Source organism: Nansenia antarctica (genome assembly GCF_963989245.1).
Source record: "Nansenia antarctica genome assembly, chromosome: 12".
Lineage (NCBI taxonomy): Eukaryota > Metazoa > Chordata > Actinopteri > Argentiniformes > Microstomatidae > Nansenia > Nansenia antarctica.
Genome location: NC_137682.1, coordinates 21,576,034 through 21,590,323, shown reverse-complemented (window position 1 = coordinate 21,590,323; position 14,290 = coordinate 21,576,034). Strand labels below are relative to the sequence as shown.

At 42.2% G+C, this 14,290-nt stretch overlaps 1 protein-coding gene across 1 annotated transcript in view; it reads right to left on the bottom strand.

Moving 5' to 3' along the window:
• nox4 (NADPH oxidase 4) overlaps positions 1-14,290 on the bottom strand; it is a gene marked incomplete at both ends in the record, with an annotated part of 42,210 nt that overhangs the window by 10,330 nt on the left and 17,590 nt on the right. The window contains 6 exons of the mRNA XM_080542994.1: positions 4,692-4,752; positions 9,595-9,657; positions 12,112-12,276; positions 12,553-12,712; positions 12,890-12,970; positions 14,146-14,218. Of these exons, the coding sequence (XP_080399120.1) occupies positions 4,692-4,752; positions 9,595-9,657; positions 12,112-12,276; positions 12,553-12,712; positions 12,890-12,970; positions 14,146-14,218 (603 nt within the window). The remainder of the gene's footprint in view (positions 1-4,691; positions 4,753-9,594; positions 9,658-12,111; positions 12,277-12,552; positions 12,713-12,889; positions 12,971-14,145; positions 14,219-14,290) is intronic.

Below are 14,290 nucleotides of genomic sequence, written 5' to 3'. Positions count from 1 at the left end.
CTTGACAACCACTTATCCTGTGCAGAAAACATCACAGCGACAGCACGCTCCTGCAGATTCTTCCTCTATAACATCAGAAAGATACATCCATTCATACATACATCACCGGAGAAGCGGCACAACTCTCGACCCAGTCACTGGTCATCTCCCGCCTTGACTACTGCAACGAACTCCTGGCCGGGCTCCCCGCCTCCACCATCAGACCTCTGCAGCTCATCCAGAATGCTGCCGTCCATCTGGTGTTCAACCTCCCCAAATTCTTCCTTTGTCACCCCTCTCCTTCGAACCCTTCACTGGCTCCCGGTAGCAGCTCAAATCAGATTGAAGACCCTGGTGCTCGCTTACCGGGCAGCAAAGGGAACAGCCCCTTCCTACCTGAAAGCAATGGTCACCCCCCAAACACATGGCTGTTCACTTCCCTCTTCCACTTCTGCTGGCTGACTGGCACCACCGCCTCTATGTGGATGCAGCAGTTGTGCTACCCAGTCACGGCTCTTTACTGTCCTGGCACCCTGCTGGTGGAATGAGCCTCCCACTGCTGTCAGGACTGCAGAGTCACTCCCTATCTTCCACCATAGACTGAAGACCTCCATCTCTTCAGGCTACACCTTAACTGTCCCTCCTGAGACCTCTACATCTCCTCTACGCCCATGTACAGTTTCTCTACTGTTAATCAAATTAATTGAATAAAGACGTCTGCTAAATGCCAAAAATGTAATGGAAATGTACGATTCAAACTCTGAAAATTGAAAATTAATCTGAAATATTGATCATAATTTCTCCAAGATATAATAACGGATGGATAATAATAACATGACCTGGATGGCCAGGTTACGGTGAGCTATAAAGTACCTAAAGAGCCTGCAGAGTTCTGGAAAAATGTATTGTGGACAGATGAGACAAAGATTAACATAGACATTAGACCAGAGTGATGGCAAGTGTTAAGTGTGGAGAAAAAAAAAGGAATTGCCCAATATCCACAGCATAGCAGCTGATCTGTGAAATATGGAACAAGAACAAGAAGCTAACTTGTCTTCATTGATGATATAACTGCTGACAGCAGCATCAGGATTAATTCTGAAGTGTACAGAAACATTTTGTCTGTACAAGAAATGTCTCCAAGCTCATTGGAGGACACTTCATCATACAGCAGGACAATGACCCAAAACATAATTGCCATAGCAACTAGGGAGTTTTTCAGAACCAAAAAGCGGTTTCCCCATTCAGAAGGGCTCAGGGCACTGTATATAGATATAAAACACATGAGTTTAGAGGGCTGAAACTGTTAAATATCAAGGCATTGAATCTCTTGGTTAAAGTATCTATTACACAGACATGGATATTGAAATTATAACCTTTCAAAGCTTTCCAGTAGGTTACTAAGAGAGTAACCCTGTTTAAAAGACGCCTCTTTGCTTTTATCAGATGAAAACAGCCCAAGGAGATGGCAATGGAACATTGTTTAAATTACTTCAATTAAATTAATTTAAATTAAATAATTAATTAATTATTAGTTTAAATTAATTATTGTTTAAATTACCCTCCTTTTTGAATAAAGTCATACAGAGTTGGTTACAACACCAATTCCAACCTCTGGAAAAGACAGAACAGCAAATAATATGTCTAAATTCCAACAACAGAGAGAAATGTTAAAAGTTTCTTGAAAAAATGTATAAGATGGGTATTATTTGTATTAATGACATAGTGAACAAGGAAGGTAAAGTCATGTCACCCAAGCAGATAACCAAAGTGTATAGAGGTTATCTTATCTTATCTTATATTATGCTCAATACAAATGTAGAACCAACTCACCGCAGTTTTGCCACAAAAATGAAAGAGAAGGAATGAAATTAATTGAAATGAGTCTGTCTGCCACACATTAAAAACCACAAATGACTTAAAATGGTTAACATAAATCATGTATCAGCTTCACTTAAGGTCAAAAGGTTTGACATATATGTCATATAAAATGTTTGTTAACTACCAATACCATGGCAAATTTACCAAATTTAAACTCTTAGATAAAGTTCTTTCTACCAAAAATAATGCTCAATTTATGGGGCAGCCTTGTGCAGATTCTGCTATGAGGAAATAGAATCAATAGATAATCTATTTTGGTACTGTCCAGTGGTGTCTCACTTTTGGATTCAAGTCGAGGAATTGTTGTTGTTGTGTTGGGTTCTTTCATAGACATGGATGACCGCGATTATAGATGAAACTCAGCTTTACTCAACAATCGGTTCCACAACAATACAACAGTCGGTAGTTTAACTCTAATCCCGCATGGCTCTTCATGTATAACTAATTTACACCACAGTTGTTAAAGCATAATATCAGAGTCCATAATATCAGAGTCCATAATATCAGTGTATATCAACAATCTATATTGTTGGGGGATCTGAGAGACAAGACCCATTCATTAGGAAATATGATTTTACTTGTACGTATGTAAAATATAAATGTTCAGCTAAATTACGACTGAATTTATACAAATGGAGAGGTTTAAGACCTACGAGAAATACCACAGTAGAATAAAGAGATGTATTGCCAGGGGAAATAGTCAAATGTTTATATACTGTGAACGGTGGATCTGTGGAAATCGGAAGGTTGGAATTAGATATGGAATGGATAGTAGATTGGCCAATTCACCTGTGAACCAAATACAGACAGAGGTGGGAATTGTAATGTAAATGTAAATTCTGGGATGATGAAAGTATGATTGTAATGTCATGATGTCCTAAAATGACAACTTTGTGATGATGAACAGAGTTGTCCAACTAAAATAGGAAATTCAATATTTCTAACGCCGTGCATAGGACAGCTCCAGGATAGAAAGTGATAGGCAGATTATCAGATTCATAACCAGGCTTAGAACTGAGAGATGTTTTTATGAGCACACAGTGACTGATCTAATCATCTTGTCAATGGCTGATGGAAGCAATTGAAGTCCTTGCTGGAGGCCAAATATACTTTGGAAGCCACTGTCATGAGAGCAGTTGAGATCAACAATTATGGCTAGTGATGGAAGATATTATATTAGACCTATCTGGCTGTTTCAAAATCTGTTATATTTGAACCATATTTTCTGTGTGATGCTATTTACTTTGAATAATGATACCATGTGCACTATCACTCCACTTGTCTGGGCTTTAGTATATAATGCAACATTTTAGGCTACCGTTCTTTCACAATCCATATGCTTTGGATCAAACAGTGATTTCTCAAATCATTCCAATTCGAGTCAACTTCGTTGATGAAATAACATGAAATATCGCGGCCAGATTTAAACTAATCACTTGGAATATTTTAACAGCTTGGCAGATAAGGAGCCTCTCATAAATAACAGGAAAAAACAGACTTGCACAGAATCAGAATAAATGACACTACGGGTATCCAATAGGACACAATAGGGCATAATGTCACAACAAATTAAATAGCCTACGATCAGTGATTCTGCTGTAGGCTACACCTTAAGGTTAGGCCTACTGCAATTCATCTACTGAAGCACTGTGCGCTATAGCACTTTGAGCTGCAACGTTTGCAGGAAAGGTGCTGTACAAATAAAAGTTATTATTATTATTATTATTATTATTATTACTGTATATGTGACACAGTATGACCATTTGGTCCGCATGTCGGCAACCAATCAAAATGTTCGGGCTTTTATTTTGAAACACGGAACTACGTTTCAACGCTGTTGAGAATCACAACACAAACTCGCTAATCAAGCCAAAATACTGCAACAACGCAATGGATTGGGTGAGTAATCTCCACTGCTACCTAGTTAACTACAACACTACTTTACATTGTTAGCAGGCTCACAAAACAAGCTGTGTTAGTTGACTAGCCATGTGCCGTCGATTTTCAACGAGGCGAAAATGTAATGACATTTTTCGCAAAGAAAAGTCTGAACATTACATCAGATCCCGACATGAGGACCAAAGCATTAGAATGTGTCTCATATGCTCTAGCCTTGGTTCTATAGCGAGTTTGATTTGATCAGCTAAATAATGGGCTCTGTCCGTTATTGCTCTGTTGCTGGCATTGCTTTACTAACTGAGTCCTGAGACGCATTCTTGTATGGTTCTCATCTTAGTAACCCACTGTGCATGCTCCATCAGCAGAGACCAGCCCTGGGGCTGCCTCTGGCTTATGTGTTCTCGCTTCTCGCTTTGTTCTAGAAAAGAGCAAATACTGAGCACGTCCTGTGGGCTGACAAAACCAAAAACGGCGACAAGTAAGTATGCATTTGTTCTTTGACGGTCATTGATGTTGGTCCTTTGCTTGACCAGAGATCTAGAGCTGCATGTTAGCTGACTACTAAAGAGGGCTACCGGCAGACAGTCTTGGGGACAACTCTACACTACATTAGCACTATGGGGGCCATTTTAGCCCTCCAGCTATGGAAGCCACCAGAACACACACATACACACGCATACTGTACACGCACACACTCATACATACACACTGCTGGGAATGGTTTCTCCAAAGAGGATGTGAAGAGGGGAGCAGATATCCCCTACCCCCACCCTCCCAATTGTGAGATCATACAGACTGTCCCTTGAGAATATCCACTGTGTGTGTGTGTGTGTGTGTGTGTGTGTGTGTGTGTGTGTGTGTGTGTGTGTGTGTGTGTGTGTGTGTGTGTGTGTAGAGAGAGAGAACAAGACAGACTGTGGGTGTGTACTCACCAGTCCAGTCTCCCACGACTCGGAGGTGGATGCCAAATGTTTCTTTCTTCTCTGTGGGACACTGCAAGCAAGAGCACACACACAATGAGTCACACACACACACACACACACACACACACACACACACACACACAGCCTTCCTGTTGGCAGACAGTGTTACTGCCCTCAGGGGTCTGTCTGCTCTTTGTCAGTGATTCTGTACCCTCCTCCAACCCCCCATAAAACACCAGGTCGAGGCATGCACAGTATATGTGTGTGTGTGTGTGTGTTTGTGTGTTTGTGTGTTTGTGGTGTGGCGTGGTGTGTGTGTGTGTGTGTGTGAGTGTGTGTGTGTGTGTGTGTGTGTGTGTGTGTGTGTGTGTGTGTACATGGTTCAGAGAATATAAACGGGGGTTATCCGAAGTAAGATCTACTAAGTTATGCCAAAACAAGAATGTCTCTTGACCACATATCACAATAATGTGCGTGTGTGTGTGTGTGTGTGTGTGTGTGTGTGTGTGTGTGTGTGTGTGTGTGCGTGCGTGCGTGTGTGGGTGTGTGTGTGGGTGTGGGTGTGCGAACATGTGTGTATTGTGTCATGTTTGAGGAATGTATGGGAGAGTTATATAAACTCTTCAACTCTACTAAAGCTCCTACCCAGGAAAACAATCGACCAATCAGAAAGGAACTTCATTCTCAAACTGATTTGAGTCACTTTAACTCATTGTGCTCCTCATTCATCAGGGATCCCCAGTTGAGACCAGGGACAAATGTAACACCCAGCTTTTCTTCAGTCACAAACACTTAGAGAGATGAAACTCACACGGTACATGTACAGTTTACTGTCAAATATTCAGTCAGATATCTCACCGTCTGCAGGTTTTATTGGGAAAAGCAGTTTGTTTTTTGAGGGGTGTTCCCAAACCAACTAACCAGCCTAGAGGTATCTGTACTCTCGTCTAGTCTAGGGGTGCTAGCTTGTCACGGTTACATGTTCTGCAACCGGTCTAGATGTGTGTATTAACGTGAGGAGTCAGAGAGAGTAGGTGGAGGGTGTTGGATGTGATGTGACCTAGGGTCACGCAAAAGAATCCCAAAGAATTATGTCCAACTTAAGATGAGATAACAAATCTTCAGTAGTGGCATTCACACCAACCTCTCCTGGGCTCAGAGCCACAGTCCACCCATATCTGAACCATTTCCTTCATCGCCACTTCCACCCCTCAGCTCCAGGCCTCAACTACCCACTTCCACAGCTGTGGAGTGTGACATGTGATGAGGTACTGTCTAAACTGTAAAAGTCACTTTTTTTTTTGATCTACAGTATTTAGAGATGCTCCGATCAGGGTTTTTGGTGCCGATCACCGATCACCGATCACTGGAATCAGTGATCTGCCGATCCGATATCACCGATCACCGATCACAGCGTCGAAAATGGCAATTGAAGCATTCTATTTATTGTGTAGCATTATTTATGTTTTAAATTATTCTTAACACCATTGACATTGTATATTAAGTATTTAAATGAAATTAGGAGATGAGAAAGTATCATGAATTGACGACCATCTGTTTTATTGAATTCACAACCACCTGTAGCTTACTTCAGGAAAAACAAATAAAATGTGAAAATAAAAATCATAATAAATAAAATGTACACTGTCACATCAAATGTGCAACATTCCACTCGAATGAGAGGAACTAGGGGCTCTTAGAGAACTTGGAGCTTATACTGTAACTGTAGCTTTCCTGAGGAACAATAAACATACCCAAACTAAACTGCAACATAAACAGGCTATAGCCAAATATAAAATACTGTTTCAAGTCAGTCAGTTTCAAGTCATATTTAGGAGGAGATAAGACAGCAAGTCAGCAATAATCAATAAAACAAAAAAACAAAACATTGCACCTAAGGAGATTTCAGACTCAAACCTTACTTCTGATTAAGCAGCATCACTGGCAGATTAGCCTTGAGAAATACAAGCATCTCAGCGTTTTTGGCACTCAGCCTGTTCCTCTTATCATCTAAAATATGTCCTGCTGCTGAAAAGTCGCTCGCTATCTACACTTGTGCAAGGTGCACAGAGGAAGAACTAAAACTCACGCGCTAATAGTTGTTGTTGCTATGGGCCAAGTGACTTCCTGCTCGCGGGGTCACATGACGTCGGTGAACACTACCTACACTACGCTCGTGAAGTCGCGCTGGAACTCTGACCAGCACTCGTGGAACGCCTCTCGTCCAATCAAAGCACTCGGTCCCTTTATGACGTCGAGCCCAGTGTGCGCTTCGGCGCTCTCTGAGCGAATCGACGAACGCAGCAAATGCCGTATGATATTCGTGGTATTGAAAGACCTTGCGTGCGTTCCTCCCCGAGGTATTTCTTTTGAGCAGACATTACAAACGGCATATTTGTTGTCTCTTTCCGACACTGTGTAATATTTCCAGACTGGCGACGCCATTTTGTAAACTGATCGGTCATGTTTGATCGGCCGTTTTGAGAACTCCGATCAAAACCGATCAAGGCCATATCGGCCGATACCGATCGGCGCCGATCAGATCGGAGTAGTGCTGTCCCAAACGACTATTTTTCTAACGATTAATCTAGCGATTATTTTATCGATTATTCGATTAGTCTAACGACTAATTTATCGATAAGTCTAACGATAATTTTTGTACTGTAAAAAAAAAAAAAAAAAAAGAAACGTATTTGTCTCCGCCTCACTGCTATGTTTAGCCAACTTGAATGCCAACATGGCCATTTAGAAGTCTATCCATCACCACAACACATAGCTAGCTAACGTTACTCTCGCTGCTATGTTATGATTAGCTAAATTGATGCTAACGTAGCATGCGAGCTACGAGCTAGATAACGTACAGTAGGTGCTCGCACCACAATGACAATAGGCTACCGTAGCTAGCCAGCTACATAGCTAACGTTACTAACACCAGAAGACAAGACATACGAACTGTGGTGAGCTACATTGCTTGTGTAACATTAGCTAGTAGCTATCCATTTTTCACTCATACACTTAATTGTCTCGCCTGGTAAAATAAAGGTTTAAAAAAAAAAACAAAAAAAAAAAACGCCATTTTGTTTATTTACGACTAACCGACGCATATTACGCTAACCGACGTATTGACGTAGTCGATGACGTCGACGACGTCGAATAATCGTAGCAGCCCTAGATCGGAGCATCACTAACAGTATTTTTGTTCTGCTGTCTGAAGGTTTATCTATGAATCCTAACTTAACTCATTATGATTACTGTTCTGATGGCTACAACATGATTGAGATTTGTCCCCGTGGTCATTTTTCCGTTTTTCCAGATTCAAATAGTTGAAGAAGATTATGCTTATTTGAATGTTGGTCCATCTCAAACCAAATAGCAAAAGAAAACACATTCTGAATCGAACTACCGGCAAAACAGCTACGAATAACCAGTGCTAAAAAAGGAATATCACTTCGAACATCTAACTGCGTGTTTAGCACATCACAACATGGTGATAGAACATCAACATGCTAAAAACACATACAGTAACTACACATAATTAGATGATCACACAGTCCTTGCTTTTGAACACGTCCTAAAACAAGTGATGTTTACAAGCCATGTATCACTTCCCAGTAGCCTACTGCAGACGAGACAGTGAATCCAATTCACAAATTATATTTAATTAGTGGTCCTGAAATTCTTGTTTGTCATCGAGTGGGCTCTCGGACAAAACACAGACTTACAATAGCGGGAGTTGGCAAATTTCTGATTTCTGATTTACCACAGCAAGTAATTTTTAAAGATGAATTTTTAAAGATGACAAGAATATTTTGTCTAGAAGCTTTTCACCATCAGATATTAGCGAGTTGTTTAGTCCGAGTTTTCTGCCTGTCGTGACTTTTGCTGTGATATGATTGGACAATTTCTATTTTGGGGCGTGGCTTAGCGATAGGTCCATTCCCTGGGGACAAGTGGAACATAGTGTTGGGCAAGTCCTGGGCACATGAGCGCTGACAGCTACATTTCCCACCACTGTGAATCTCACTAATCAGTCTGTGGCATCAGTCCTTCCATAAACAGTCCTTCCATAAACAGTCCTTCCATAAACATCCTAACCCAATTCCATGATCACAGAATTCAATGCAAAATCAGCTACGCCTTTCATATTGCAAGAGGTTGTAATTGTGACCAGTTACCATACTGTTGTCACGTTAACCTACCGGTAGGTTCTATTGTCTCCTGTCAGCTTGTTCACTGGTGCTGACAGGCAGAGCAAGGGACAACAATACTCATCTCATTAGCCTACAAAAACATCAGCCTATGGCCATATAAAACATATACAACAATGTCAGTGTATTACATGACCGTAGAGGCAAGATGTTTGGTACACCATGCAATATACAATGTCATATGTGACATTTGATAGCTTTAAGCGAAATTAAAATGTTTTCAAAAAAAATAAAAACCTCCGCAAAATCAAGTATTTCTAGCAGCAGATATCGCTAAAAACATCATGAAACCCTAGAGGGGCTGATTAAACCCAGATTATAAAACCTACATTAAAGACGTACATGGAGCATCAGTGTCTGTTCAGTGGGTTTATTTGTATTTATATTTTGAAGGTGTTACATTTTGTTCCCACCTACTGTTACAATTGCCCCTGCTCATGGGGATGTTTCGTCGACAGATGGAGGTTTCTGATATTAACAAATGACTGGTCTGGGTTGAGTAACATTGCAAAGAATGTTACAATTGCCCCTGGTCTCCCCTACATATGTTTAGCACAGCTATAACAAACCGAAATCAAGTGAGCTAGGTTGGGAAAAAGAGTAACACACTCACTCACACACACACACACACACACACACACACACACACACACAGTACAGCAAAACGTAGTTATTCAATTAAGGAACACATTGGGAACACATACCGCAGTGAGTGTGAAGGGGTGGTTCTCAAATGACGAAACACTTGGACAGTTCAGCACAATGTACTGAAACAGAGAAGGGGTGTGTGTGGGTGGGTGTGAGGGAGAGAGACAGAGAGAGAGAGAGAGAGAGAGAGAGAGAGAGAGAGAGAGACAGAGAGAGAGACAGAGAGAGAGAGACAGACAGAGAGAGAGAGACAGACAGGGAGAGAGAGACAGAGAGAGAGACAGAGAGAGAGAGAGAGAGAGAGAGAGACACACACACAAACACACACACACTCACACACACACACACACACACACACACACACACACACACACACACACACACACACACACACACACAAAGTTAGAGAGAGAGGGGGGGGTGGGGGAACAACAGGGTTGTGATTCAAAACGTTTAAACAGACTTCAACTTTTTTGGGGGGGGTGGACTATCTCTGTTTGAATGACTGCTGGAGTGTATCTTTAAGTTTAAGTTACCCAGATTTTAAAAAACATAACAATTACCATTACACACTGTTAATAATAATTAGGATTATTTCAAATTCAGAAAACATTCCAAATTAACATGAAAAAAAAGCATAGGAGGGAGTGCATTTGGAGGGAGAAAGCATGTGTTAAAAGGAAGAGGAAATTGAGACAGTTCGATGAATAGACGGATCAATGTAAAAAAAACAATTGCTCATAATCATTCATGTACACTACTACTATTAGGTAAATGTTATCTATTGGAAAATGTTAGAAATTGAAACATACAGTTAGGTCCCTATATATTTGGACTCTGACAGAATCTTTGTTATTTTAGCTGTTTACCAAAACATATTCAAGTTACAGTTATATAATGAATATGGGCTTAAAGTGCAGACTCTCAGCTTTAATTTGAGGGTATTCACATCCCAGGGTTTAGGAATTACAGCTCTTTAATATAATTATATATATATATTAACCTTCTTTTTCAAGGGTCCAAAAGTAATTGGACAATTGAATCAACAGCTGTTTCATGGACATATCTGGGCTATTCCTTTGTTATTCCTTCATCAGTTAAGCAGCTAAAAGGTCTGAGTGGCATTTGAGTGGCAAAAGTGTGGCATTTGCATTCGATAACTGTTGCTGTATACGCACTACATAAGGACCTCTCAATGCAAGTGAAACAAGCCATCCTTAGACTGCAAAAGCAAACCAAAAATCCATCAGAGAGATAGCAGGAACATTAGTAGTGCCCAAATCAACAGTTTGGTACATTCTGAGAAAAAAAAGAACGCACTGGTGAGGCACCACAAAAACATCTGGACGTCCACGGAAGACTACCGTGGTGGAGGATCGCAGGATCCTTTACGTGATTAAGAAAAACCCCTTCAACATCCATCCATGTGAAGAACAGTCTCCAGGAGGTAGGCATATCATTATCCAAGTGTACCATAAAGAGAAGACTTCACAACAGCAAATTACCATTCATAAGTCTCAAGAACAGGAACACCAGATTAGGACAGATTCTGCCAAATTCAGCATACTTGTTTGGACGGCGCTTCACAGTACAGATGGACGATGACCCAAAACATACTGCGTAAGCAACCCAGAAGGTTTTTAAGGCAAAAAAGTGGAATATTCTGCAATGGCCGAGTCACTCACCTAATCTCAACCCGATCAAGAATGCATTCCTCTTGCTGAAGACAAAACTTGAGTCATTAGTCGTCTATCTGTACAGTATAGTACAGTGGATTGTGTACATAGCCTTTATTTATGTAAACCAGCTCCTTCCCTTCTTGTGATTTTTTTTTAAAGTGTTTTTTTTCCCCTTTCCTAACACCAGGGGAGCCACCCCTCCTAAATGTCGTTGTTTGGTACCTGTACTGTAGCAATGACAATAAAGTCCATTCATTCATTCATTCATTCATTCATTCATTGAGGCAGAAAGACCCACGAACAAACAACAACTGAAGACTGCTGCAGTAAAGACGTGGCAAAGCATCACCAAGGAGGAAACCCAGCGTTTGGTGATGTCCATGGGTTCCAGGATTTCAGTATTAAAAATGAAAATTCTATTTAGGATTCTGTTAATTTGTCCAATTACAATTGAGCCCCTGAAAATTGGGCACTGTGTTTACAAATGGTTCCAATTCCTAAACATTTCATACAATATTTTTGTTCAACCCCTTAAATTGAAGCTGAAAGTCTGCACTTCAATTGCATCTCGATTGTTTCATTTCAAATCCATTGTGGTGGCATACAGAGCCAAAATTATGGAAATTCTGTCACCGTCCAAGTATTTTTCCGGACCTAACTGTAGATTTTCTTTCTGAAATTGATGTATTACATGAACAGACATCATTTTCTTATGGTCATCTCCCATAATCGTCAGTGACATGGTTCTAAAGGTACCATGCCAGGCCTATTGGTTCTAACCATTATCATCACTTACTATACGCTCTTTACCTAACTTCACACAACATCAACAAACCAGTTGCCATTGTACTGTAGGAAGCTGCGGTTTCCCTAGTTACTCTACCTGTCACTCACCTGTCCTGGGTGGGCCTTAAAGTCCCTCTTCAGCATGCGCACCTCGATGACATCACAAGGGTGCCTGATGACAGTTACTATGGTAACAGGGGCGCTGCTCCGGATGTAGCGGTACAGCCTCTCAGCGCAGTACAGACACAGAGGGCCAGACACCCACAACCAGGTCTGTTACAAATATGATTCACATGTTACCACACCATCCACACATAGGCACACACACCCCCACAGAGAAACTAACTGTTCACAGCCCCAATAAAAGCCCAAAGAGCCCAAATCCTGAGAGGGTTATGAAGTGATTCTGGTGCTTAACGAGCATGTGCACACAGAGAGGGCCTTCAAGATGGATGCCCCCCTCCCTTACACCCGCCAATCCTCCCCTACGTCCCTCATAAACCACAACAACTCCCTCTCCAACACAAACACACACACACACACACACACCTGGGGGTAGTGGGGTTGGAACCGAGCCTCTTCTCTGCAGCTCTTCTCAGCCTGTTCCCCTTGGTCTAGCTCCTCCCCCTGCAACTTTAGGCTTGTCTGATTGGCCCAGAGGCAGCCAGGGGGGTGGGCCTCAACGTTGACCTGGTACTTCAGAGCCCCGCTATTGGAGGAGAGAGAGAAAGAGGAGGATGTTCACATGCTGACAGTACAAATCTGTTCTGACTGAGTGGGCAGGTTCGGAGTCGCTGTGCTCACACACACACACACACACACACACACACACACACACACAGACACACACAGGCCATTCAAATCAGCCCCTGTACCCCACACCTACCCGACCACATGCACCATGAGCACGATGTAGAAGACTATGAAGAGGTTGTGGGTGTACCAGAAGATCTCATAGTTGGACACCCTGGAACACAACAACACAACGCACACAATACAAACACATGTGAGCACATTACATTTTTACATTTACATTTTTGGCATTTAGCAGACGCCTTATTCCAAAGCGACTTACAATCAATATATTTGACTAAGCAAGTGAATCATCAATCCACCAGTCGTAGCAGGAAGAGTAATCCAGCTCAGGCCCGGGGCCATTGATAGGAAAGGAAAAACCTTCTTCTATCACCTTCTTCTAAACCTAACCTTCTTCTTTTTTTCTTTTTTTTTTTACACTGGAGAAACAGAGAAACAGTACAAGGGGGGCAACTATACGTTTTTAGGGGACACAGTAGAGGGGGAAAGCGGGTGTCTTCAAGAGACGCAGTGCTGGGGGGCACTAGATGTCTCAGGAGGAGCAGTTAAGGTGTAACCTGAAGAGATGGGTCTTCGGTCTACACATGAGCAGGACACCAAAACAAATCTATGGGCAATACACTTTGGGCTACACAGCGCAATAGATTACAAGGAGGGCGGTCACTCAGAGAGAGAGAGAGCAGCAGAGAAACAGAAAGAGATGCATCAGACAGACATACAGAGAGAGAGGGGGAATGTTTGGATGACACCTCCTCAGGCTAAGAGCGAGTCCGTTACAGGCTAGCAGAGGTCCCTAGTACGGCGGACATTTGCGACAACAATAAAACACCACAAACACCAAATAAGACTAACGCCATTGACCACCCCCCCCCCCCCCTATAATACTGAACACGCACACACTAGATGTCATGATAACCCTCTACTACGCAGCCACAACCCGTTAAGCCCCCACCCAGGCTTGAGGCTTCTCTTCTGAGGTCATCTCAGAGTTAAATTACAGAAGACCAGGCAGCACAGAAGACACCACAAATCAGGGTTCCTCCCTGCCCCCCTGACCTCAGTAATGACAGAGCTGTGTCTGAGCCATTAGGCCACTATTTACACCCATCTCCTTATCGTCTACCATCTCAGAGAGCTCCTCAAAAGTTCCACACACAGAGGAGTAGAGTAGAGTGGAGTAAAGTGGAGTGAAGTGGAGAGGAGTGGGGAGGAGTGGGGAGGAGTGGGGAGAAGAGGGGAGGAGTGGGGAGAAGAGGGGAGGGGAGGGGAGGGGAGGATATGATAATGATGATGTTGATGATGACAATGATGAGAAGCAAAGCCTACCGTATGCAATAGGATGACGCGGTGAACATCAGGAAGAGGACGAGGACCAGTAGGACACCAGTAATCCCAGGGACTACAGCAGATCAACCAATCAGAGAGCAGAGAGGGATTGTCAATGTAACATGGTGACGATGTCAATGTTATT